The following is a 26399-nucleotide window of genomic DNA, read 5'->3' on the forward strand; positions in this document are numbered from 1 at the left end:
AGTTTAACTAGATTATTTTATTAAAGAGGAAACTGAGGCCCAGAGAGGGGAAGACACTTGATGAAGGTCACATATGTAGCTAGAGCCAGACTTGGAATTTAGGGGTACGTCGATGGCTGCTCTGTTATTCTGCCTTCCTATCTCAGCTAACTCAGGCTAAATTATGTTCAGTAACAAACAGCCCCCAGATCTCAGACACAACAAGACTAAAGGTTTGTTTCTTACATTACGCGTCTGCCTTGGGCTGACTGCAGGCATGGCACAGAACTGTCTTCACTTTGAGACCCAGCCTGACAGAGCAGCCTATGCTTGGGACACTTCCAGTCTCAGAGGAGACAAAAAAGACAAGATGGCAAACTCCTAGCTGGCTCCTCCAGCTTCTGCTTCGAAGGGCCAGACATTAATTCTGTCCCTGTTTCACTGGTCAAGGCAAAGCATGAGGCCACAATGGCTTTAATCATCCCCCAGGAAGTGTGGCAAATATTGAGAGAAATACCGCAGTCTATCTCATTTTTATAAGCACGTTGCCTCTTTATAAATGGCACATTAAGGCTGTCTCTGAATAACTTATGTCATCGTGCCCTTGATGGCATGCTGTTCATCCAGGCAGTTATTTGGCTGTTCACCAACAATACAGAGCCTGCTGTGTGCCACACATTGTCCTGGGTGCTGGACATGCGCAGAGATTAAGTATTGGCTCTTTCCCTTTGGGAGCTCACAGCTTAATGGGGGAAAACAGATATTTACACTATCCTGTGATAGGTGCTGTCATAGAGGTGTATGCAAGGAGCTGTGCTATGGCGGCATCGCAAAGTGAACTTTCCTCTGAGGGAAAAGCGGATGGGAGGGGAGGGAGAAATGGAGACGGCTTCTCTGTGAATGTGAAATTTATCCGAGTAACAAGATGGCAAAGGGTATGGCAGGAAGACAAAACAGTACGTAAGGACCCGGTAAGCAGTGTGTTCAGAGAATGGGGTGAAGCTTGGTGGCGGAAGTGTGCAAGGGATGGGGTCGGAGCTGATTGGAGAGAAAGCTACATGGTGAGACGCCATGAGGAAGTGCTGAAAATACCATGCTGAGGAGCTTGGATGCTATCCCATAGGCAGGGGGAGAGCTGTTGGACCGTTGAAACAGGAGATGGGCATGATGAGGCCTGTTGATTTTAAGGAAAATTCTGACAGCAGACATGGATTGGAGGGATAAGAGTAGCAGTAATCATTTCATCCAGCAGCCCTTCCAGTGAAGTCTGGAATCTTCGTGCAGAAGGTTTGAGAGATTAAGCTCTACTGGTCAGTTGGAACAAAGTATCTTTAGTAGCTTTGGCAGTTTAGGGAACCAGTGGTAGTATCTGGCCAGTAGCTGCTTTTTCCTTAGGACAGGCAGCCCACCCTGCAGTCCTTTGTGGCCAGGTCATCTATCTGGCCTGCACACACTTTGCCACTCTCCCTTTTCCCAGAAGCTGATCTGGAGATGCTGATCCCTGTCTGGTCTTTGGCTTTGCCAGGAATAAGCCTTGGCTTATAGGGTGGGGCTTCTACACGGGATTTGAGCTCAAAGGCTTTGGTGGCTTGTGTCGAATTTAATTAATCTGCTTCCTATCCCAGAGAATGCTCTCTTGTCACTTCTCCCTCTATCCACATCCTACCCATCCCTGAAGACTCAGGTGAAGCACATGCCCCCCTGGACCCATTAGCCCTGTCACTCTGGTGTACTTTCATGGGTTCTTTCAGTAGGAACTTATTTTTTTCTTCAGAGCATTTCTTGGGGCTACATACAAGAACTTCTCTTTTTTGAACTCAAAGCTTTTGTCACTAGTTGTCTTGTATTTTTTTCATTTATTCTGCCATTTTTGTGTTGTCTAGTATCACTAGCTGTTTCAAGGGTTAGCATCCTGTGTCCTCACCTAGACTGTAAAGTAGGAGGGATTGTATGTCATCTTTCTTGAAATGCCTAGCCCCATATTATGCCCATTGCAGCCAGAGTAATCTTTAAAAGGCTGCCCTTGCTTAAACTCTTTTATGGGTCACTTTAATGTCACTTAATGCTCCTTGGCCTGCCTGCTGCTGACCCCCTCCACAGCATGTGCCCCTTGCACTTGACACCCCAGCCACACTAAACAACTTGCACCTCCATGAATAGGCCATGATCCCACTAGCCTCTGCACACACTCTTCTCTCTGCCTAAATCACTCTTCCCTTGGCCTCTTTTGACCTGTATGATTCTGGTTGTCTTCTGCACATCCTGGGAAGCCTTCCTATCCCCCATCAGAAGGGACTACATGCTCCTTCTTAATGTTTGTTTAGTGCCCTGAACTTGTCCATTATGGCCCCACTGCATGACTTATGTCTGCTCCATATGTTGTATTTTCAATGCCTAGCATTGTGCTCAGCACAGAGAATAACCAATAAATATCTGCACCCAAAAGTGAATGACTGTGCTGGTGTACAATAAATGTTAAAGGAATTAAGAGCAAGATGGTTCTTTAATGGGGAGGGAGGTGGAGTGGAGTATCCCTAGGATTTTTCTTTAAACCACTGATGTTGCCCTAGAAAAACGTAAGGGAGCAACTCCTCTAAGAATGTCTCCTCTCTCCTCTACAAAGGGCTCAAGGGAGGATGCTGGGTGAAGGACTAGACAGAAGCGTTATCAGTCACCTACTGATTTCCTGCATCCTGGTACCATAGAAGGATAGGCTGAGAGGACCTCCCAAGAATGTGTTGTTCACATGCTGCATTTTATAGCGAGGGTAATGGGTCCAAGGAAAGGATGAGACTTTTTCAAAGTTGTCTACCTGGGTTAGCAGGAACAATAATACTATAGAAGCCTCCAAGAAGGGAAAGGTGTCTGTCTTGTGCAGTTCATTGCCCTGTGTTCTGCTCTGAATGCATGTGAAGTGCCAGGCCTGGGTCATTAAGCACAGGACTCTAGTTCATTCATTCATTCATTCATTCATTCATTTCACCAATAGTGAGCACCTACTCCCTGCCAGGCTTTCTCTGGACCCTAGGGACACAGTAATAACAAAAGATTTGCCATCATGGAGCTGACATTCTGATGACAGATGCAGAAATAGACACATCCTTATGTAAATATTTCTCTTTCTGGGGCGCCTGGGTGGCTCAGTTGGTTGAGTGTCTGACTCTTGACTTTGACTCAGGTCATGATCCCAGGATTGTGGGATCAAGCCCTGTGTCAGGCTCTGCATTGAGCATGGAGCCTGCTTAAGATTCTCTCCCTTTCTCCATCTCCCTCGGGGCACCTGGGTAACTCAGTCAGTTAAGCATCTGACTCTTGGTTTTGGCTCAGGTCATGATCTCACAGCTCGGTTCATGGGACAGAACCCTGCAGTGGGGGCACTGACAGTGCAGAGCCTGCATGGGATTCCCTCTCCCTCTCTCTGCTCAAGTGCTCTCTTTCTCTCTCAAAGTAGATAAATAAACTTAAAGCATTTAAAATTTATATCTACATATTCAGAACAAAATGGAAACAGTTAAATTAATGACTTTGAACCTGTTTGGGGTTTTTTTCCCCCATAATCAAGGCAGTTGCGGTCAAATAGATTTTGATTCTTCGTAGGGAAGGGCTTTGTGGGAATTGTTCAGAGGAGAGGGCTGTGCCCGATGGTGGAGAATTTCCTTGTTAGAGGTGTTCATTTAATTTGAAAAACACTTAATGCTTACCTTAGGCCAGGCCCTGTGCCACTAGGAGACAAAGAAGAGTGAGAAACAGCCTTGTTCTGACAGAACTCACAATCTCAGATACAAAAGGGATTCAAATAGCACTTTATTTCAGTTAACAAACTTTTATCGAGTGCTTATTGGCTACCAGATATGATGCTAAAGGTTATTTTTAACTCAGATTTTTTTTTGTCATTTATTATTGCTTATTTTCGAGATTGATAGCTATCACTAAATTTGTAGCATGAGCAAAATAATTTTTTGAGAGAGAGTGCGCAAGCATGGGGGAGGAGCAGAAAGAGAAAGAGAAAATTTTAAGCAGGCTCCATGCCCCGTGTGGAGCCTAACACGGGGCTTCATACCATGGCCCTGGGAGCATGGCCTGAACGGAAATCAAGAGTCATGCTTAACTGACTGAGCCACCCAGGCGCCTCCCACCTTTTTTTTTTTTGGCATGTGCAAAATATTTCTAAATTAAGGAGGAATTGGCGATTGTTAGGTTTACACTGAAGAGAGGGGCATGTCTATGGAAATGATTCAGTCCTTCCCTTCACATCATAACCACTTGTACTTTCTCTTACGTCCTTCACATCAGTTACAGAGATCTGTGGTGGCATCAGGTGAGAAGCAGTTGCCAGTGGAGTACCGCATCAGCAAAAGGTAAGAGAGGTCCTTCCCTGTAGGGACTCTGGTCATCCTTGCTGCCTGTCCTAAGGCCTGTGGCACAATGGAAGGTCAGCGATAGCCATCCAGAGATGCTGCTAGAGAATCCATAGTTCATGTATTGTATCTGTACATTCTTGTTGAGAGGGAGGAATTTCTACTCCTCTCACCCAAGGGCCTATGACAGGTTATATGGTCTGAGGACTTAACTAGGAGGCCCTTAGGGAAAGACTTGACAAAACTTCTATGCCCAAACCAGAAAATAAGTGTGTAGTTGTTCTCCTAATCAGGATTGCTTTTCCAGAGGATTCAGTCCTGTCCCCATTTGGAATCTGACTTTATAAGATTCCATTCCTGCTTCCTGACTCATATTCAGAGCATGGCTTGCCAACATTCAGGCAAGAAGGATGGCCGGAATCTCTGGACCTGATGGCTTCTAGAGAGGCAGAAGCAGCTGAGAATCCAGCTTTATCTTCTTCCCTCAATCCTTGATTTGCACTGTAAAGACAGGACTTAGGATTGGTAAGAGGATGTGTCCCCATCGGAGCCATGGGAGACAGTGACAACAGCATCCATGGAGAGGACAGACCCAGGATGGGTGAATAGTTTTTGTTGTCTGGGAAGTGAGGTGAATAATGAAAGCTTTGATTCAGAATCATTTAGCTTAACTTCTTTGGTACATTTTGTGACCTTTTATTAGGAGTTGTTTTATAAACTTTGGAAGGTCCATATGGCCTCAGCTTCATTGCTTTTCTAACCTTTATGACACTGTAGGGTCAAAGAGAAAATTCGACCTTCTACTTAGACTCATTGCTTTTAGCAGAGTAGGTGGTATTCTTTTTACTTTTCAGGTAAAGAAACTGAGACCCTCATTACTTCCTCTTGTTTCTCTACCATCACTCTGCATCTGTTTGAATTTTGGTTCTGTCCTCACAGCTGCACTGGAACTGGTCCTTCAAAGGTCACCAGTGAACTCCTAATCACCAAATCACTTTCCTGCCCACCAACCTTCACTGATTATCCAACTACCCGCAAAGACCAGTTTTATGACCACGGTGTCCTCAGCTTTTTACATGTCTTGAACTTACTTTTCCAGCCTTGTTTCTCATTACTTCTTTCATAGACCAAATGCTTTCACACTTGTGCATATTCTGTATTGTTATACCTCCATGTCTGTGCTTATGCTGTTTCTTCAGCCTGCCTTCCTTCCTTGCATCCTTCTTTCTGGCAATTGATGTAACTCATTTATTCACAGACATATAGTCATTTCTGGCATCAGATCATTGATGCTCCAACCTGTGATGTGTTTTAGTGCCTGGCTGAAGGACACTGTTGACCCACTGCTGGTAACCCTTGATCATCGCATTGGTGCCCTCACAGGCCTTGATGTCCAGCCTCCCTATGCAGAGTATCTCCAGGTGGTGAACTATGGAATCGGTGGTCACTATGAGCCTCACTTTGACCATGCTACGGTAACTATGGGGCCAATGATCAATCTCCTGGGGTAGGGAACCAGGGTATTAATTGCTCTGAGGCAGAGCCCTTAACATGCTCTCAGGGAACACCAAGTGAAATCTTAGAACAAAGACTCTTGTTGCAGGAAGGTCTGAAAGCCTTGGTTTCAAGCAGACTGCTGCTGACTCATTTCCTTTCGGGCCACAATCACCCCTCTCTAAAATTTGCTAGTGGGGAGAAAAATGTGGCTTGTCATGTAGTCTTCTGTCTTGTTTCATCCAGGGACTTCCCAGTGAAGATTGTCCTTTTTACAGTCACTTTCCTTTCCGTATGATTTCAACTGCCCATCTTTGTTGATGTGTATTGAGCAAGTAATTTTTAAGGATTAAAAGATCTCCCCAAAATTGATCTATAGATCAATAACCCAAACTTTATCAAAATTAGAAGAAATTATAGAAATTAATAAGCTGATCCTAAAATGTATATGGAAATACAAAGGATCCAGGACAGCCAAAATTTTGAAGAAGAACAAAGTTGGAGGACACAACACTACTTGATTTCAAAACGTAATATAGAGCTACAATAATCAGGGCTGTGTGGTATTGATATAAAGATAAACACATAGGTCAGTGGAACAGAACAAAGTCCAGAAATAAACCCACACATGGCCAATTGAATTTTGACAAAGGTGCCACAGAAATTCAACGAGGAAAAGATATTCTTTTCAACAAATGGTGCTGGGACAATTGGGTATCTACTTGCAAAACAACAACAACAACAACAAAAACTTTAGACTCTTACCTCACACCATATACAAAAATTAACTGAAAATGGATTATAGACCTAAATGTCAAATGCAAAACTATAAAATGTCTAGAAGAAAACATAGAGAAATCTTTGTGACTAGGCAAAGTTTCTTAGGATAGCAAAACATGATCCATAAAAGAAAAATTAAGAGTGATAAATTGGACCTCATCAAAATTACAATCATTTGCTTTTCAAACACACCATTAGAAAATGAAAGGACAAATCACTAACTAGGAGAAAACACTCATAAATTGTATACCTGGTAAAAAAAGTTGTATCCAAAATATATAAAAAACTTATAATTCAGTAATAAGACAACTCAATTTTTTCTTTTATCTCTCTATGTATTTACCTATCATCTATCTAAGTAAGCTCTATGCCTAATGTGGGCTTATGAGCTTGAATTCATAAGCCCAAGATCAAGAGTTGTGTGTTTTACTGACTGAGCCAGCCAGGCACCCCATAACTCAAATTTAAAAAATGGGCTTATTTGAGGGGTGCCTGGGTGGCTCAGTTGCTTAAGTCTCCAACTCTTGATTTCGGCTCAGGTCATGGTCTCACAGTCTGTGAGTTTGAGCCCCACATTGGGCTCTGTGCTGACAATGCAGAGTCTGCTTGGGATTCTCTCTCTCCTTCTCTCTCTCTGCCCCCGCCCACCCTATCAAAATAAATAAATAAACTTTAAATAAAATAAATAAATAAATAAAATAATATGTTAAAAATGGGCTTATTTGAATTAATATTATGTATAGGTTAATAATGAAATAGGTTATTTGAATGGGTACTTCACCAAATAAATGAATGGGTAATAAGCACATAAAAATATGCTCAATGTCATCAGAGAAATAAAAATTAAAACCACAATGAGACAGCACCATACTCCTATTACAGTGGCTAAATAACAAAGACAGATAATATCAAATGTTGATGGAAGTACGCAGGAGCTCAAACTTTCATACATTGCTGATGGATATGTGAAATGGTACAGCCATTTTCAAAGATAGTTTGACAGTTTCTTAAAAAGTTATACATATAGGGGTGCCTGAGTGGCTCAAACATCCAACTTCAGCTCAGGTCATTATCTCATGGTTCATGAATTCAAGCCCCGTGTTGGGTTCTGTGCTGACAGCTCAGAGCCTGGAGCCTGCTTCAGATTCTGTGTCTTCCTCTCTCTCTGCCCTTGCCCAGCTTGCACTTTGTCTCTCTCTCTCAAAAATAAATAAAACATTTACAAAAATTAAAAGAAAAAGTTATACATACGCCTACATATGATCCACCTATTCCTCTCCTAAGTATTTTACCCAAGAGAAAAGGAAATATGTCCATAAAAGACTTGTACAAGAGGGGCATCTGGGCAGCTCAGTCGGTTAAGCATCCGAATCTTCATTTCAGTTCCGATCAAGATCTCACAGTTCATGAGATTGAGCCCTGCACTGGGCTCTGTGCTGATAGCATAGAGCCTGCATGGGATTTCTCTCTCTCTCTGTCTCTCTCTCTGCCCCTCCCCACTCACACACTCTCTCTTTCTCTCTCTCTCTCTCAAAATAAATAAATTAGTTAATTTTAAAAAAGACTTGTATAAGAATGTTTAAAACAGATTTATTGATAATAGCTAAGAATTATAAACAACCCAAATGCTCATCAACAAGTGAATGAATAAACACATTTTTCTATATCCACACAATGGAATACTACTCAGCAATAGAAAGGAATGTACTACTACTGATATACCCAACAATATAGATGAATCTTAAAAACACTATGCCAAAAAACAAAACAAAACAAAACAAAAAAACACTATGCTAAGTGAAAGAAGCCAAACAAAAAAAGACTACATATTTTATGAGTCTGTTTATTATGAAATTTCTAGAAAAGGCAAACTATAGTGACAGAAAGTACATCAGTGGTTGCTCAGGGTTGAGGGTGGGATAGGGACTGACTACAAACTGACATGAGGGAACTTTTTAAGCTGGAAAAGTGCTCTAAAATTGGATTGTGCGAGTGGTGCACAACTGGTAAAATTTACCAAAACTCACTGAAAAAAGTACTCTTACAATGGGTGAATTTTATGATATGTAAATTAGATCTGTTAAACTGTTCTATGTCAAAAGAGTGTGTCTCTTTGGCAAATAACTGGGAACTCCAGTCTTACGACTTGGTGTTCCTAGTTCCTACAGAGTAATTATCTGTAATAGTGTATCTACAAATTTCTTTATTTCACTGGAACCGAAGGTACAGTTAACCTCAGATAGTACTTTCACTACTGACAAGCAGTTCTGTTTGATTAGTACAGTTGACCCTTGAACAACTCAGGCCAACCCCTTGCACAGTCAAGAATCTGTGTATAATTTTGACTCCCCAAACACTTAACTTCTCATAGCCTACTCTTGACTGGAAGTCTTGGTGATGACATAAACCATTGATTAACACATATTTTGTATATGTTTTATATACTGTAATCTTACAATAAAGCAAGCTAGATAAAAGAAAAATGTTATTAAGAAGATCATAAGGAAGAGAAAACATGTTTACAGCACTTATTGAAAAAAATCTATGTACAAGTGGACCTGCCCAGTTCAAACCCATATTGTTCAAGGATCAACTGTATACAATTCATTTAAATGAGTCTCTGATAAATTAGTAAAAGAAAAACAGTAATTGAGTACCTGCCAGCAAGGGTGGGTACTCAACTAGGTGTGGCTCAAGGCTATAGCCCTTCTGTGACACCCCCATTTTCCTCCCTCTATTATGTTAGAATCCTGTTACTGTGGTGCCATGTGCATAAAATAATGATATGTCTTATTTTTGTCCCAGTCACCAACCAGTCCACTGTACAGAATGAAGTCTGGGAACCGAGTTGCAACATTTATGATCTATGTGAGTCTTGCTTTGGAAGGACCAGAGCTTCTTATTTAATGACTATTTATACTGCTTTTATTTTATGGTTTTCAAAACCGTATCAGATACTGATTTTATCTATCTATCTATCTGTCTATCTATACAGCACAAAAATCTCTGAGACTTTTGTGACTTTCAGACAGCATTTTTATTAGGCTCTATAGGAGCTAAAGAAATATAAGTCAGGGTTCCTGCCTGCAAAGAGCTTATACTGCATACACTTAAATGTGACCTTCTCATAGGCAGTAATTAGGAAGGGAAGTGGGGTTACATTGAAGGCCAAGAGATTCCTGACCAACACAGGAAGAGAATGTGAGGGTCTCTCTCTTTGAAGTCCCATAGACTAACTGGTGTTGGAAAGCATGGACCCAGAGATGAGGTTGTAGAGCCGTGACAGGAAAGAGGAAAGAGAAATGAGACACCTAAGATTATGGAAGAATAGAGATGCCTACTGAGATGCTCTCTTATATGCAGTGAAAATTCTCTTTCCTATCTCCCCATAAAATGTTCAGTAAAATGAGCATTAAACCCCCTTAACAAATAAATTGGCCTCCTCTCCTAGTTTCTGACCTGATCCTACAGGAATTGAACCCAGTTGCTATTATCTCACCAACCCCCTTCCCTTCAAATGGTGTGGGTTTACTTCATTCTCTATGGACAAGTCATAATTTCAGTCATCTGTCACTTAAATTATAAGAGGTGTATTACTGTTCACTGAAGGCATAAACATGTTAGTAGAAGGGCTCTGCATAACACCCAAAGATGAAGTCCTGTTTCAGGCTCATTAGAATAGCAGACACACCCCACCCTAGCATTCCCTCTTTTGTCAGTGCTGTATTGTCTCCACAGTACAGCCAAGAAAGGACAACTAGAGGCCACACTTTATGGTCTGTAATGCTGGTGATCCCTTTGTGTTTCTTCACATGACTCAGTTTTCTACTTCCTGCAGAACTGGAAGGCTATCACTTCCAATGTGTCTGGCCTCTAGTGGTTATTCTGAGTGTTCTTATCAGGCAGAGGGACGTCAGCTCTCCAGGCAGGGGGCATGTCTTATTGCCTGCAGCTGGTTGCATCTCTGGTTGATGACTCAAGTTGGCATGGGCGGTCACAGACAGTGATGAATATCGTTATCAACCAAAGAGTAGGACATCTAGGGGCCAGTATCTCCCTGTCCTTTACTTCCCTAATATCTCCTACCACTGGTTCCCTGGTTACAGAGGTCCAGTTACTATGGTGAGGGTAGCATCGATGCAAGAGCCCTGCAATTTTAAATGGCAAAATGCAAGTGTGTGTATATATGGGGGGGGGGGGGTGAGTGCACACAAACATGTGCATATACATTTGGGTTTTAAGCATTTGTGACAGTGGATTGGAATGCACTTTGGGTTTGCACAGTGGAATGGAATGCACTTAGAGTTGGCCTAATTCTGGTTCTGCCGCTTGATATATGTGGCCTCAGCACAAACTACATCAATTCTTTGAGCTCGTTTTCTTGTCCTGTGCCTCCCATTGGGTTGTCTTGAGGATCTGATGAAATAACATAAGGGAACATCACTCTATAAAGTTTTATCCGGCATGTTTCTATCATTGTACCCCACAAGCAAGTATAGAACCCCTTAAAGGGGCACTGGCATCATGGGACCTAGGAAGTGCTAGGTTATGCCCAATTCTTTCACCTTCAGGTTGGGGAAAAGACCATCATAAACATTTCTAACAACAAGCATAGGGTTTGTGGAGAACCTAAGAGCTATATTGCAGGGAGAAAATAACGTATAAGATGTACAGAAGACTGAGCTGAAATCAAGTTTGTAATTTTCTGTTCAAATTGGATAAGATCAGTCCCAGTACAAAACAGTGAAAGCTTTAGTCCTACCCCATCGACTTTGCAATCCTGTTCAGGCGCTTCATAGCACACAGGTCAGGTTCTCTTTTCAATTTGTTGGATAAGTCATTCCTTCCCACCATACTGCAAAACCACAGGTACAGGAATGCAGGAAAGTCCAGGTTCCCCCTGTGTAAACCCATAGTTGCCTACAGCAGGAGTTAGAACAGAATCATCTAGTTTGTTGGTTACACAAGGGGCAAATTGTTGCTCTCATCGACCTTCTCAAAGGTCTCTAAGAAATGCTAAAAATCACAGGGAGCTAAGAAATGCTAAAAATCACCACTGCCATTACCAGGTTCTGAAGCACCACGTCAATTCAATTTCTTCTAAGAAGTGCCAGCTTCCCAACCCCTGACAGGTGAATGTGGTGGGATCCATGACTGTTCTGATAGACAGGGTGAGGTAAGACTGGCACTGTCATGTTGTGCTCCTAGTGCAGCATGTATCAAAAGTATTCAATGCATGCACACACTCTTGACTCAGTAATACTAATGGTCCAGACTCTTTCCTACGAGAAGAGCATAAGATGAAAAAATGATTTTACTCATTAAGAGTTGTTTATAATAGTAAATATTTGGAAATAACCTGAATGTTCAAGGGTGTAGCATAAAGATTGTAAGCAGGGATTCTGTAGTTAGCATTGGCTCAGTTAAATCAGGCTCAGTCACTGAGGAGTCAGGTGACCTTTTGTGAAGTACTTAAGCTGAGACTCAGTTTCCTATCTGTAAAAAGTGAATTATAACAATAACAATTCTAATTTATAGGACCGTTGTGAGGAATAAGTAGGATATCCACGAGGACTTAGTATAATATCTAGCATATAGTCAATGCTGAGTAAATGTCAGTTACTAGTATGTAAATTATAACACTGCCTTTTTTTTCCTCGATGATAAGATGATGAGTAATATTTTTAAGTATTTTCCTGTATTTTAAAATTATTTATATATTTGACAATCAGAAAAAAACTTCATATTAAGAGAACATATCCACAATTCTAGAATATACCAGTGGTGAAACTCCTTAGCTGAGTTTACCTAGAGAGAGAGATGAGTGGTGTGGGAAACATGCCACAGCTGCAGTCAGTGGTTCCTACAATGCCCAACATTGAAAACTGTTATCTAAACAGTGCTCTGCAAGCCACAGTCATGACCCATTCGTGGGCTGTGAAATTAATTTAGTGGATGTGGTCGGCATTTGAGAAATCTGAACTAGAATAGAATGAAATAAAATGGAAAATAACAAGGGGTATCTCATCTAAGAATGTTTATGAAACTTGTACTTCAGGGGCACGTGTGTGTCTTGGGTTGTGATAATAAACTAGATTTCTTCCTGAGGGTCTCAAACTTCAAATCTACTTACTGTAGCCCTCAATAAGGATGTTAGCTGGAAGGATAAAGAAAGGGGGAATTCCTAAAGGCTTTCCAATTTGTGGCCCTGCAGGCAAACACTGATGCCATTGAGCAGTCTTCCTTAATTCCTAAATTGGGTCATTGTCTCTCAATAAGTATTTCTCCCAGAGCTGAAATAGAGGAAGGAATCTATGTGGAAATGACATCAGATGTCAGGTAGGGCAGAGTTGGATAGTCAGGGGCTATTTCAATGCTGGCTCTTCTCTGGCACTGTAGCTGAGCTCGGTGGAAGCTGGAGGAGCCACCGCCTTCATCTATGCCAACTTCAGCGTGCCTGTGGTCAAGGTGAGTGGGGATCTGGTCCCAGCACACGGTGGTAATAAAAGTGCAGAACTAACACTCGAGCTTTGGTGCTGTCTGTGTCTGCAAGCTTATTCCTGGGAGGGAGGATAAAAAGATGTTTTCCCCTGATTCTCGAAATTAAAGGTAATTCCTCAGTGTGGATGGCCACATGATACTTGTGCCTCTATTTTTTAATTTTATGACTACTTACATTGCAAGTAGATGGATAACATGTCTGCCTTCTCTATTACAATAAACTCCTCAAGGTAAGAACTCAGTTTTAGTGACCTTTGGGTCCTCTCAACACTGAGGGCCGAAGGCACTGAGGGTGCAGACAAAAACTCATAGTCCTTGTCGTCCAGGAGCTCACAGAGAAGTTAACAGGCAGGCAGGAACAAAATATGGCAATAAGAGCTATGAAATCACATGAGGCACAGAGGAGGGCCATGTGATAAGAGGTTTTACTCCCCCCTCCCTCATCCCCTGGTTCAGACCAGTCAAGCTCCCTCACAGCCCCTACCTAATTCAGGAATGAAATGAATATATATAAATGATATCGTGCCTATAAAACAGCACAGTGCCAGGCACAAGGTAAGTACCGCATAATAAAATGCAGAAATCTCTGAATACTCGGGATTGGTGTCTCTTCTGGGCTTGGGAATGCAGATGTTGTCAGTGCATTTGGGAAGCTGTTCATTACTTTGGGTTTAAACTGCTTCTAATGGCCAAGGTTAAACTAAGTGTATAGGAATTGTATAGGGGGAAAAATCTGTGTATGGGATCGAAAAGAACATATAGCATTTGGAGTCAAAACACCTGGGTTTGAGTCTTGTGCTCCTTCTTAGTTGCATTATTTAAAGCCGCTAAGCCTCAGCTTCCTTGCTGCTAAAGTTGGGAGTTATGATAATGCCTGCTTCCTGGGGGTGTTATTAGTAAGTGCCAAAGGAAGGGTAAGCATCTGAATTAAGTTCTTAATTGTATAAGGAATATTTTGTTCCATTTTGTGGTTTTTCCTGAGTGCCTCTCCTCAGTGATCCCATGATATCACGGGATTCACCTTTCTCCTAGCACTTGCTACACCGTCTTGTTCTGGTTTGTTTTTATGTCTTGTCTCTCCACTAAGACTGTGGGCTCCTGAGAGCAGAACTGGACATGATTTGTCTCTGCATCCTGAGAGCCTGGAGCAGAGAAGGCCCTCAATAAATGATGTATGCATGAATGAATGGGCGAACAGCAACTTACGCCATTTTGTGCCATTTTATGCATGACTTGCTTCCAATCTGCGTGGATAATTTTCTCATTTAATGACATGCATGCATTTGCCTTAGTCATGTACTTCCAAAGGACTGACATTCTGGGCTTACCCTCTCTGGGGTGGGCCCTTTTGTTTTCAGAATGCAGCACTGTTTTGGTGGAATCTGCATAGGAGTGGTGAAGGGGATGGAGACACACTTCATGCTGGTTGTCCTGTCCTGGTGGGAGATAAGTGGGGTAAGGCCTGCCTTTCTGGGCATAAGAATGGGGCAAGGGGGTCAGAGTAAAGTGAAATAGGGGGTGGGTGGAAAATAGCATAGCCTTGTCATTCCAATAGCTTCCTTATAGTGCCACATTATATTGAGATGATCAGGTTGTTGGGTTAGTTGCCCCCAGTAGATTGGGAAGCCTTAAAGGACAGATCCTCTTATAGAGAAGCTGTCAGTGAAAGTTTATTGACCTGACCAGACAGGCCTTGCTTTCTGAGCACAGTTGAGGAAAACGGTGCTAAGTTCCAGCCCTCTAATCCAAGGAGAGAACCATCGAGCTACTATGTGTAGCATTTAGTGCCTCCCCATGAGGAGATGGTCAACCAAGGAAGAGATAAATAAGCAGCAGATGTATTTCTGTCATATATGTGTCCAAAACCACGTAGTTCTGACGACAGAAAAAGAAATAGACGAGAGACTTTCGTGCTGAGATAGGGAATTGCCAGGAGAAGCCACCCCTTTATTCTCATTACTCTGGATTGGCACCAGGGGGAAGGTGGACTTTTAGGAGCTACATGAATAAAGAGTAAGTGACCTTAGTACCCAAGGTTTGAGAATCAGTCTACAGTAGACAGGCCCTGTCAAAGACTTTTTCTAGGGGACAATGTCCTCTTTGCTATTTATCTTTGCTAGAAGCAACATCCTGTGGTCTGTAGCAGGGCTGGGACGAAGATAGGGCAAGCGAGTTGCGTAGGGTGCAGAATGCAAGCGGTCCTCACACAGCCCTGGGAGCGAGCATCGCTGCTGTCTGCTCTGTTGAGCCTGCTCTCTTCTTCTTCTTCTTCCCTATTCTCCCCCAGTGGCTAACAAGTGGATACATGAGTATGGACAGGAATTCCGCAGGCCATGCAGCTCAAGCCCTGAAGACTAAAATGTTGGCAGAGAGAAGCTGGTGGAGTCCTGTGGCTTTCCAGAGAAGCCAGAAGCAAAAAGCTAAGCTAGGAGAGGAGAAAGGAGAGCTACCGGAAGAGGGCCTTGTAAGCATTGCTTGTTCCTTGCAAATGGGAGCTAAGGAAGTGATCTGTATCAGGGAACAGAATTTACATGGTTTCTCCTCCAGTCATTGCAGTCAGAATAGAATGGACAGGCAATACAAAGAAGGTAACAAGAAATCCAAAGGGAGAAGTTTCTGGGGCTCAGGCTCTCTATGTTGGAAACAGGACTTACCAACAGTCCCTGGGGTTTGGTCAATGACGGTTCTGTCACTTTGAGCACTGACCACAGGGGCCCAGAAGTGGCAATGAGGACACCTGCAGGAAGGGGCTAGCCTGACTTTCATGGCTTTTTGCCCTTCCCTCCACTGACTTCTGCTGAGCAGGGATTGTTTCTGTAACAGGAGTGTACCTCATATGATATTTTTAAAAAACAGAATGAAGTTTTCTTTTTTTTATATGATGATTTTTTAATACAGCCATTAAAAGTGTTAATAAATCATTTTTCACAACGAAGAATATTCTTACATGATAACATTGAGTAAAAAAATATACATGTATATATGTGTGTGTGTGTGTGTGTGTATATATATATATATATATATATATATATAAAATTATGCTATAATCTCAACTTGGCTCACCTCCCACCAATCCCCTCTCATTACATTCCAGACATGTGAAATTCTTTCCATTCCTAAAACCACTATGCTCATTGCCATCAGTATCATCCCCACCTTTCAGGTCTTTGCATTGGCTGCTCCCTCAAATCCCCCCATGGCCAAGTTCTTCTTGTTGTCCCACTCTGGGCTCAGTGTCACTTCAGAGAGGGCTTCCCTGACCCTCCAGTCATTTTCTTTCATGTTAATGGATTTTATTTTCTTCATGTTTCTCAAATTGCAATTACTCTAGTCATTTAACTGTGGTCAGTTTCCTTCCCTGCAGGTTGTGTGCGTTAGGACTCCACCCTACTTTGTACATGCCTCTATAATAGCCCCCATCACCCTGAATTTCAATATTTGTTTATTTGCTTTGCTACCTGCACTGGACTCTGTACTCCTTCTTCCTCCTGGTATCCCCAGAAAGTCTGGTTCAAATAAGTAGGCGTTCAGCAAATATTTTTGGATAAGTGAATAAAAAGGCATCTTTTGAGCTGTGCTTTGGAAGACTGGTAGAATTTTTAAGGTAGAGTCTAATGAGGAGAAGCATTTCCCAGCAGAAGGGCTAGCATGAGCTAAGGCTGTATTACAGCTAAGGCTGTAAGTAATTGTAATGTCTGAGCAGTTGTGCAGAGAACATTCCAGGCAACTTGGCTCAGGTTCTTTAACAGGGGCGGGAGTGTGTATCTGGCTCACAAAGTAGGCACACGGTTAAGGGATTGGGTGGTTGGATGCTGTGTTGTCTCTGCCCCCTCCCTGCACCATGCACTTCAGGATTTCGGCTTGCCAGAGCTCTGTGGCCCCGAAGGAAAGAGTTCTGATGTGCTGATAGCCAGCTTCCCCCAGGGCCTCGATGAGCACTTGGTCACATCTTTAGTATTTCTGCCGAGTGTGCCAAGATTCTGGAAATCCTCTTACTGAATTACTAAATCTTGTCATGTAGGGGAAGGAATTTTAGCTCTACCCTTCTGTATTCTTAGCTGAGATCTCTGTAATAAAAGATTAACAAGAGAAAAACAGAAGTTTATGAACATGTATACCTCATGTATACATGAGAAACACTGAAGGAAAAATGAGTAACTCCGCGAGGTGGCTTAGAATTCAGGATTAAATATCATCCTAAAAGGGAAAGGGGAGGGGAGGGGGAGGTGTAGGCCTCTTAGAAGAGATTTTTAGGAAAGATGAATGGGCCCTTAGAATAGATGAGGTATGACAGTTTGTGACAAAGTCTGTCTGGGTGCCATGTCTACTTCTAGTCTCCTCTCCTGCGGTAAGAGTCAATCCTTCCCAGTAGCGGAAACTCCCAGTGGGGATTTTTGACAATTGATTTCCTTTTGAAGGATCTGTCTTTAGGCAGTTAAGGGGAGTTCAGAGAAAGCTACTCCCTGCATTTACTGTTTTTCAAGTGCCTACAGCTCAACATCATTAAGATGCCAGAGTAGCATATTTGGGGGTGGCATGGTCTGCTAGCCTCAGTCACATACTGAGGCTCCAGAGGACCGGACTTGAAACAGAAAGCTACTGTCTGTGAGCAACACGGCTCGCCTTTCTTTACAGCTGCAGGGATCAGAGCTGGGCCTTCTCAGAATTGCAGGGTTGGTCTCAGCTAATAACAGCAATGGTGAACTTGGATGAGTTTACTGTACGATGGGCACTGTTCTAAGGCCTTATATGTATCAATGATTTAAATGTTCATCCCAACCCTCGCTACAGTGTTACGGCTGTTTTACAGATAGGGAGGCAAAGGTGGGGTTAAGTAACTTACCCAAGTGCCACAGTCTGGCTCCAAATCCTGTGCTTTGAACCACTACTTTTGCAATTTCTGATATGTGACAATTATCACACATCCTGATCAGGTGACTGAGGCCCAAGAACTGTCTGGCAGATGAAACAAATGCTTACTGAGCATTCCCCAGGGGCAGGCACTAGGCCCAGGCATGCTATGGGGTTGCTGAGAGGTACAGGACACAGTCCCTGGGAGCTAATGGCCAGTAGGGGGATAACACAAATGCATCCAGGGTTAAATGTAAGTTAAGCACAATGTGAAAAGGTTGCATGCAATAAGACATGAATTATTGAATGCCACAGTCCAGAACTGAAGGGATCACTGTGGCTTGGGGTGGTTGGGATAGCCTCATTTATTTATCCAAATCACATAGCCAAGGTGCTGCCTCAGTGCCAGGCCCTTGCAGGCACCAGGAATGTAGAGGGAAATTAGAATGCTGACCCTGTCCAGACCTTCAGATGATCACAAGACAGTGTAGCCACAGGTGGAAACAGGAACACGGCACTGAGAAGCTCCCCCTGGGGGCTTCATGGGAAGGAGAGGCTGACGAAGTCTTGAAAATGCTGAGGGTCTGGAGAGGCGTGGAAGTAGGGGCAGGGCTGTGCAAACAGGGGGGATGCCTGTCTCTAAGCTATGAATAGTACCACCTTACCTTTGGCCAGTATGTTAGTTTTTCAAAACACTTTTAGCACTTTTCTTGAACCTCACCTACCCAGGGAGGAAAGAGCAGGCATTATGAAAAGCAAGGTCTGGAATGGTTAGTGGCCTGCCTGGGGTCATAGAAGAGGGCTTGGTCTGAGGCCTGGTCCTTTGTCTCCTTCACCAGTGCTTTCCACTCAGTGGTTATCAAAGCTGTGTTCTTTCATCATACCACAACTGGAGAGTGGAAAGGCCTTATTCTTTTATATTTGCAGCAGTCTCTATGCCCTCAGCAACTGACTAGTCCTGCTAGAAAGTGGTGTGTTTTGGGGGCCCAACAGTGCTTAGGGGGTAGGTAGCTAAACCTAGATAGGACTGACTACTGCTGGGGGCATTGCTTGTTTATAATTTTGATTTCTTGCACCATTCTTCAGCCTTTCTTTTTTTTTTAACATTTTTTAATGCTTTTATTTATTTTTGAGACAGAAACAGAACGTGAGTGGGGGAGGGGCAGAGCAAGACAGGGAGACACAGAATCTGAAGAAGGCTCTAGGCTCTGATCTGTCAGCACAGAGCCCGACATGGAGCTTGACCTTATCAACCATGAGATCATGACCAGAGCTGAAGTCTGACACTTAACTGACTGAGCCACCAGATGCCCCATTCAGCCTTTTTTCTAACAGCCTTGTCCAACTGAGCTCCTGGCATTGCACTGCGTATCACACACAAGCCTCACTCCAGGGAATATTCTTTTAAGTAAATGATATCACTAGTGACCCCATACAGACCATGTACAGTAGGCCAGGCATGTGCTAAGAACTTGGGTGTACTTGTCTCCTTCAATTCTTACAATGAGATAGGTACTATTATCCCCATTTTGCAGATGAGAGAAACTGAGGCAGAGAACACGTAATTTGCCTGAGGTTACACATCTATACAGCGACAGAAGCAGGATTCAAACTCAGGTCTATCTCCAAAGATCTTAACTAGCCCTCTGTTGTCAGCATTACATGTTATTTGCCTGTGGTTATTTTGCTACCATTGGCAATAATATCTTTTGGAGCCAACAATTTTTTTTTTTTAATTTTTTTTTTTCAACATTTATTTATTTTTGGGACAGAGAGAGACAGAGCATGAACAGGGGAGGGGCAGAGAGAGAGGGAGACACAGAATCGGAAACAGGCTCCAGGCTCTGAGCCATCAGCCCAGAGCCCGACGCGGGGCTCGAACTCACGGACCGCGAGATCGTGACCTGGCTGGCTGAAGTCGGACGCTTAACCGACTGCGCCACCCAGGCGCCCCTGGAGCCAACAATTTTTAAGAGGAGTTTTTAACCCTTTCCCAGGCATTGAAAGGTCTATCCATTCTGCCTCTAGTGCCTAATGGCTAAGAATCCTATCAGATGTAGTTGTTTTTTTTTAATCTATTTATTTATTTGTTTAAGTATGTTCCATGGCCAACGTGGGGCTTGAACTTACGTCCTTGAGATCAAGAGTCATATACTCTACTGACTGAGCCGGCCAGGCGCTCCAGATGTAGGTATTTGTTGAATACACAAATGAACCACCTCAATTCCACAGAGCTACAGTGAACACTTATTGTGTGAACAGTTCCACGCTAGGTGCTCCAAGAGAATCCAAGAAAATGAGGAGGCCTGCTCATTGCCCTTAAGGCAAAATGAGCACACACCCAAATATAAGAAAGCTAATTGGATATAATCAAGTGGAAAGCTGTGTGGTGCTACCCTAAGGATCATGGGAGGTGGGAGAAAGGGGAGAACGCTAGACTGGGCGGAGAGGGCTTCCACACTGGGGCCCCAGGAACACAGTGGAGAGAACATGTGTCTATGAAGGGCAGGGACCAGCTACCACCTCACTTGTCCCCCTTTTACACACAAGAGGGCAGGGAGAGCTGTCTGGGAGAAGGAAGTAAATAATTCTGGGGGGCCCTTGTCCAGCAGTGCCAAGGGCAGTCAGCATAAACTGCCCTTTCATGGAACCATTCAAAGAGTCTGCTGTCTGGGGGACTTGGCTGCTCAAGCTGGTAGAGGGCAAAGGAGAGGGGGTAGGGTGGGGAGGAGGGACATTTATAGGCAGACTGTTGTACACTTAGCAAAACTATGAAATGAGCTAAAAGCTAGGGGGAGAAGACAAACATTTGTGCCAGCTATTTTATCTCCCTGGTCTTACAATTATCCCTTTTGGCAAAGGAGGAAAAGGAGGCTCAGAAACAAAACAAAACAAAACAAAACAAAACAAAAAGCAACACAACACAACATACTGACTTCCCCAAATTCACATAGCTAGAAGCAGAGCTGGGATCTGGAGCATGGAGTTTCTCCCCACCAGCTGCTTCTAACTAACCTCTTTCTTTCTGGACTTTTCTTTCTTCTTCACCTTGGGATCACCACAATTTTATCCCCCTTAGGAAGGAGAGTCTGCTCCACCCCTTTTACCTTTTTCCTTGGTCACATGATCCTTCCCATTCAGCGCTACATAGGCCTGTTTTCCCCTAAGGTCTGAGTAACCGAGGGACCCTAGGTGAGGGCCAGGGCCACATTTGCATATGAAATGGGTACCTCCAGGGGAAATCAAAGATCATTTCAAAGGAAGGAAGTGCTCAGGAGTGTCTTTGGCTAAGGGTTTGAGAGTAAGGCTCAGATGCATCCCTGTAGATAACTACTCTCTCCATCTTCTTTAAAGTTTGCCGCATTTTCAGATGGAGCAAAACTGAAGTACTGACCAATATACCTCCTGTTCATCTGCTTATTACCTCATGGGGCAGGAGGGCAGCAGTCATTTTCCGCACGTGTAAGAGGCCAGCCACTTGCTAGTCTCTGCTTCCAAGGTTTCGCCTGGCTACAGGCTGGGGTTTTCTAGCAAACTCCTGGGAGAGGAAACCAGCTCTAGGAATAAGGGAGCCTCTTGAGTTTACATAACTTTCTGAGCCCTGGACCCAGATTGAGAACGTGTTGATTCTGGCCGCTAGTGGGACAGCCAGCTGTAGTGGAAGAGTTGGCTCAAAAACTCTGTTCCTGTAGGGGAGAGTGTGACTGCCTTTGCTTTTCTCTACTCCAGTTTTAGGCTCTCTTCTTGCTTCTCCCTTATTAAAGTCCTGACCTTTTAACTCCCTACCCCCATTTCTGATGACAGACCCCTGACTCCAACTTAAGGGTCCTTGACATCTCACCGTCCAAATCGGTTTGTGTATTGTTCATTCCACCTCCAAAATAATGAGCCTTCTCGGGGCGCCTGGGTGGCCCAGTCGGTAAAGCATCGACTTCGGCTCAGGTCATGATCTCGCGGTCCTGGTCGTGCATTGGAGCCCGGCGGCGGCATCAGGCTCTGTGCTGACAGCTTGGAGCCTGGAGCTCGCTTCAGATTCTGTCTCCCTCTCTCTCTGCCCCTCCCGCACCCATGCTCTGTCTCTCTCTCAAAAATAAACATTAAAAAAAAAAAAAAAAAAAAAGATGAGGCTTTTCTCTTATCCCTGCAGCCACTGTCCTAGTTAAGCATACCTGTGCCTTTTACCTGTTACAACTGCCTCTTACTGTCTCTTTCCCTGGAGTCTGTAAATCAACATATTAGAGTTCCTTAACTTTTGAGGACTCCCCATTCTCACCACTCAAGGCCTTTATGTCCTGCCTCCTGCTGACTCCCCTGTCAGCCTGTACTCTAGCCATACTAATCACACTCATCTATCAGTTATCAGACTGACTTTCAAGTATGTTGGGCTTGCGTATGCTGTCCCTTCTACCTGCCTTGTATTTTATTTCCTTTCCTTCTTCACCTCCACCTTGTGACGATACTTCAAAGCTCAATTCAAATTCTTTCTCAACCTGTTTCCAAAGAGGTTTAGTTGTTCCCTTCCTCTTTATGCAATGTGGTCACTGTTTCTATAATAGTCTGTCTAGACTATGAGCCCATTTGAAGGGCTTCATTATCTGTATCCAAAGTCCATTGGAAGCTTGGTACAGAACAGGTGCTCAGGTTTGCTTAATCAGCAAATAAATGCTCCTAACAGGTTTAGAAGAGGGTAACACCAAGAAGTCATTCACATCCAGCTCCCCTTATGCCTTTGTGTCCTCTCAATCTCAAGATTCTCCCCCTACCAATAGATCTATGGCTTCCCCAAAGTTTGCCTATATTCTTTTTTTTGTTGTTCTCCTTAGACATTCTTTATTGCGTGTGTGTGACAGAATGGCCTTTGGTTTGGCCCAGACATGCTCCTTCACTCTGTAGCAAATCCTTCATTCAGAGGGTCTGGGTCTCCTCTATTCCTTTCCTGAGTTCATAGTGGTGATCTGCAGGCTTCACAAGGATATTGTTATGGTCAGCACATAGTAGGTGCTCATTAAAGATATGCTATGTGAACATGTGAATGGTTCCTTCCCTGCTGGGGTGCAATTGAACACTCAGTAGGACAAAGATGCTGCCGCCTCCTAGCCATGGCTGTGGGCAAGTCACTTCACATCTCTGAGCTTCAGTTTCTTTACCTTTAAAGTGGGGATAATAATGCCTACACTTCACAAGGATATAAAGGAGATGCATGTGACTAGTACAGAACCTAACACAAAGTTCAACATATTCATTCTCAGTCTCCATCCGTCAAGCCTGAAGAAGTCTCAAGTTCCTGGTCATCATCCTCCTGCTATCTTAGTCTGGTATCTAGACCAAAATGACCTCTGCCTAGGGTCCCCTGTATTGTCCAGGAGGCAGTGTGGAGAGGAAACAACCTAGGTTTGAATTCTGACACCAGCACTTCTGAGCTGTATGAATTTGGACCTGTCTGCCTACTTGTGAAAGGAACATAACGTCACTTACCTCATAGGGCTGCTGTGAGGATTCAATGAGTGTAAAGTGAATTAGATGACACCCCAAATCTGATGACTGTTATGACTTGCCTGGTGAACAGAAGTGATGTGTGTTCCTGAAAATCATGCCTGTGATTGTGCTGCCCTCCTGTGGACAGAGGGCACACAGCCCAGCAAAGGGACCACCCATCCTCACACACACCGGACCAAGGGCTTGGTGGGAGAAATCCCATCACACACAAGGCACTTTTCTTCTTTGCTAGGGATCTCATGCTTTGTTCTGAAATATTTAGGGAACATCTAAACCAGAACTTCTTAGAATTAATGTGGTTGTTAGAGTGCAGATCAGTTGACTCAATAGGTCTGGGGTAGAGACAAAATCTTTAATAAGCTTCCAGATGATACCGATGCTACTGGTCCCCAGACCACTCTGAGTAAAGGTCTTAAGTACAATATAGCAGTGACATGACAGGAACTATTTATTAAATGCTTAACTTACCCTGTGCCAGTTACTGAGAGAGCCAGGTAACCTATATTAAGTTACATAGTCTTCAAGACTGTGAGGTAGGTACTGCTGATCATTTTTCAGAGGAAGAAACTGCAGCACAAAGAGAGAAAGTATGTGGCTATCTCACACAGCCTGTAAGGGGAGGGCCTTGGGTTCTAATTTAGACAGTCTGGCTCTAAAGTCTAATAGAAAGAAGACTCCCGAGAGTGTGTAGAGGATGACCAAGGGAGAGACTATGGTAAGAAACCAGCAAGGGTACTGAGTGAGCTAGCTGACAGATGAGGCCTAAGCTATGGCAGGGGCTGTGGGATGGAAAACAGGAGACAGAAAAGAGCATGGGTATGGGTTTGGTGGTAAGCCAGATATGGGTATAAGAGGGAATCATCTAGAGAGCTCTGTGTGTCTGGTTTGGACAATGGAGAGATGGTGGTACCTACCACTTACAGAGCAAGGGAACATGGAAGGAAGAACAAGTTTTAGGGGGAAGGTGACTTTGGTTTCAGGAATGGTTAATATGAGTGGCTTTTTGGTCATCTGGGAGAGATAGAAGGAGGAAGACAGATCTAAGTATCTAGAACTCAGGAGATGATCTGGTTGTGGACAAAGTTCTGGTATTGGCTGATGTGAAGCCATGAGTGCCTGAACTCACGTGAACAGTGCACAAACTGTCCTGTTCTGGGCCAAAGCTGACCATGCAAATAGCTGGAAGAATGGGACTGGAATCTGGGTCTCCCTGGCTGCAGTAGAGGCTGGCTCTGCCCATTCCACTGGGATTCTGGATGTGGGGAGGAGGCAGAGCATATGATGCTGATGGGCTTCAGGAAAGAGGTTTCTAGAGCCCTATGGTGACTAAATCCAACAAACTGTCCCCTGCCCCCAGATCAACAGAAATAAGGACAACCCCATGGAGAAAGACAAGATCAATAAACATTGGGAGATATTTATTTTCTTTAAACAAGGTCATAAATAACAAAGAAACAAAGTAGGTCCCAGACTCTGGACCGTGCAGCAGGACAGGGATAGGAAGTTGTTGGGTGGAAAGGTGGAGGGGATTACGCATCACCTAAGACAGTCACAGAAAAGATGGGCTGCAGGAGACTGCCCCTTCCTGCCCTTGGAAATGGCGTGCCTGGGCAGTAGGGGGAGGCCGCAGTGCTGTGATGAGGCAGCCGGAAGAGGGCAAAGATTGAGGATGCTGGGCTGTACTGTTTCTATGAAGAGTGACATGGAAACCACAAATGGTGAAGATAAGCTGTGGGTCTAGAAGAGGCAAGCGGGCACTCTGCACACCTCCAGGGACCAATTATGAAAATGGTTAAATTTGATTCTTAAAAACAACTCCACAGGCTTTGGCCTATGGCTTTGTGCATGGGCTGTATTTAACCTGGGTTGTTCTGTGGCAGGTGAGGGCTCAAGAGGCCCCTGGAGCAGCCTGGCCTCAGCCCAGGGCAGGTGCCCAGACATGTGGGAGAGGGACAGTGGGCTCTCCCCAGATGGGAGGCCATGTGCTTGGACTGGCTGGACCTGATTTTCAGGCTGGTTTCTTGTGATGCTATCCAACACCCCTCCCCATTCCTAAGGATGGGATCCTGGCCTCTCTGGGTCTTCCAAGCCTGGAAGAGTAAGACTGGGATAAAAAGGTACCTGACTGGTATTTTATTTGAAAGGAAATATAAGGACCACCCTGTGCATGGTCCATCCCATGAGGTAGGGCAGGACCATACCAAGAACAATCTTAAGGAATGGAGGTCCCTGAGCCTGGGGAGACATTTGGACCCAGGTGCATTGCCTAATACCAGGAATAGGGGCCCAGGGTGGCGGTTCTGATGGAGGCTTCACCCTAGGCAAGGTAAGAAGAACAGGCAGGGGCTACCCCTGAACAGGGAAGGGGTGGGAGCTGGGGAGCCTTGGACTAAGTTGGTCGAGGTTGGTCAAAGGCCCTGGAAAACAATGCTTTTGGCAGGAATACACAAAAGGGTTTGTACATCTGGGGATGCCCGTCTATAGGGAGCCGGTGTCACATGGTCGGGCGGGATGGTGAGGAGGAGACAGCGGCATCACAGTGGCCTCTGGTGCGATGTATTTACAACAGAGCTCAGTGTTGGGGGAGGGACGGATAGCAGGTTACTAACAGCCAGGAAACACACTGTGAAGAATGGAAAGAGAAGGAAAACAAATGTGACCATTACTAGTTTTCTCCCGCTCACACTGTCTCCTCCAGAAAGCCCAGGCCTTCATGATCACAAGGGCCCTGTAGATTGTCCGACCTCCCCACAGCCCCATCTAGGTCTAGACACAGGGTCTGTGAAGGGGTGATATGACCAAAGCTCCAAATGGTCCAGGGGCCCCAGACACTATTATTATCAAGAAAAACTAAGTCTTTACTTTTGATTCCTGGGATCCATCAATAGTTAGTTGCTTGAGGGGTGGTTTCGCATAAAGGAGTCACTTGTACCAGGCTCC

The 26399-nt window shown here is 44.1% G+C and overlaps 2 protein-coding genes across 11 annotated transcripts in view; one reads left to right on the plus strand and one right to left on the minus strand.

The window, feature by feature from the left end:
• Positions 1-16044, plus strand: part of P4HA3 (prolyl 4-hydroxylase subunit alpha 3) — a 41143-nt gene extending 25099 nt beyond the window's left edge. For 3 of the 7 annotated variants that reach the window (XM_045484047.1, XM_045484048.1, XM_045484052.1), the window contains 6 exons: positions 4273-4337; positions 5653-5812; positions 9417-9479; positions 13011-13079; positions 14471-14567; positions 15400-16044. In XM_045484047.1, the coding sequence (XP_045340003.1) occupies positions 4273-4337; positions 5653-5812; positions 9417-9479; positions 13011-13079; positions 14471-14567; positions 15400-15470 (525 nt within the window). In that variant the 3' untranslated portion in view covers positions 15471-16044. Of the gene's footprint in view, positions 1-4272; positions 4338-5652; positions 5813-9416; positions 9480-11680; positions 13080-14470; positions 14568-15399 lie in introns of those variants that run through there. The other 4 variants (XM_045484051.1, XM_045484054.1, XM_045484049.1 and 1 more) reach the window with 2 other exon arrangements.
• An 8812-nt stretch (positions 16045-24856) lies between these two features.
• The window catches only part of PPME1 (protein phosphatase methylesterase 1), an 88796-nt gene continuing 87253 nt past the window's right edge, over positions 24857-26399 (minus strand). For all 4 annotated transcript variants that reach the window (XM_045484063.1, XM_045484066.1, XM_045484067.1 and 1 more), the window contains one exon: positions 24857-26082. In XM_045484063.1, the coding sequence (XP_045340019.1) occupies positions 26064-26082 (19 nt within the window). In that variant the 3' untranslated portion in view covers positions 24857-26063. The remainder of the gene's footprint in view (positions 26083-26399) is intronic.

The sequence above is a fragment of the Leopardus geoffroyi genome, chromosome D1, assembly GCF_018350155.1.
Source record: "Leopardus geoffroyi isolate Oge1 chromosome D1, O.geoffroyi_Oge1_pat1.0, whole genome shotgun sequence".
In the NCBI taxonomy this organism is placed as follows: Eukaryota; Metazoa; Chordata; class Mammalia; order Carnivora; family Felidae; genus Leopardus; species Leopardus geoffroyi.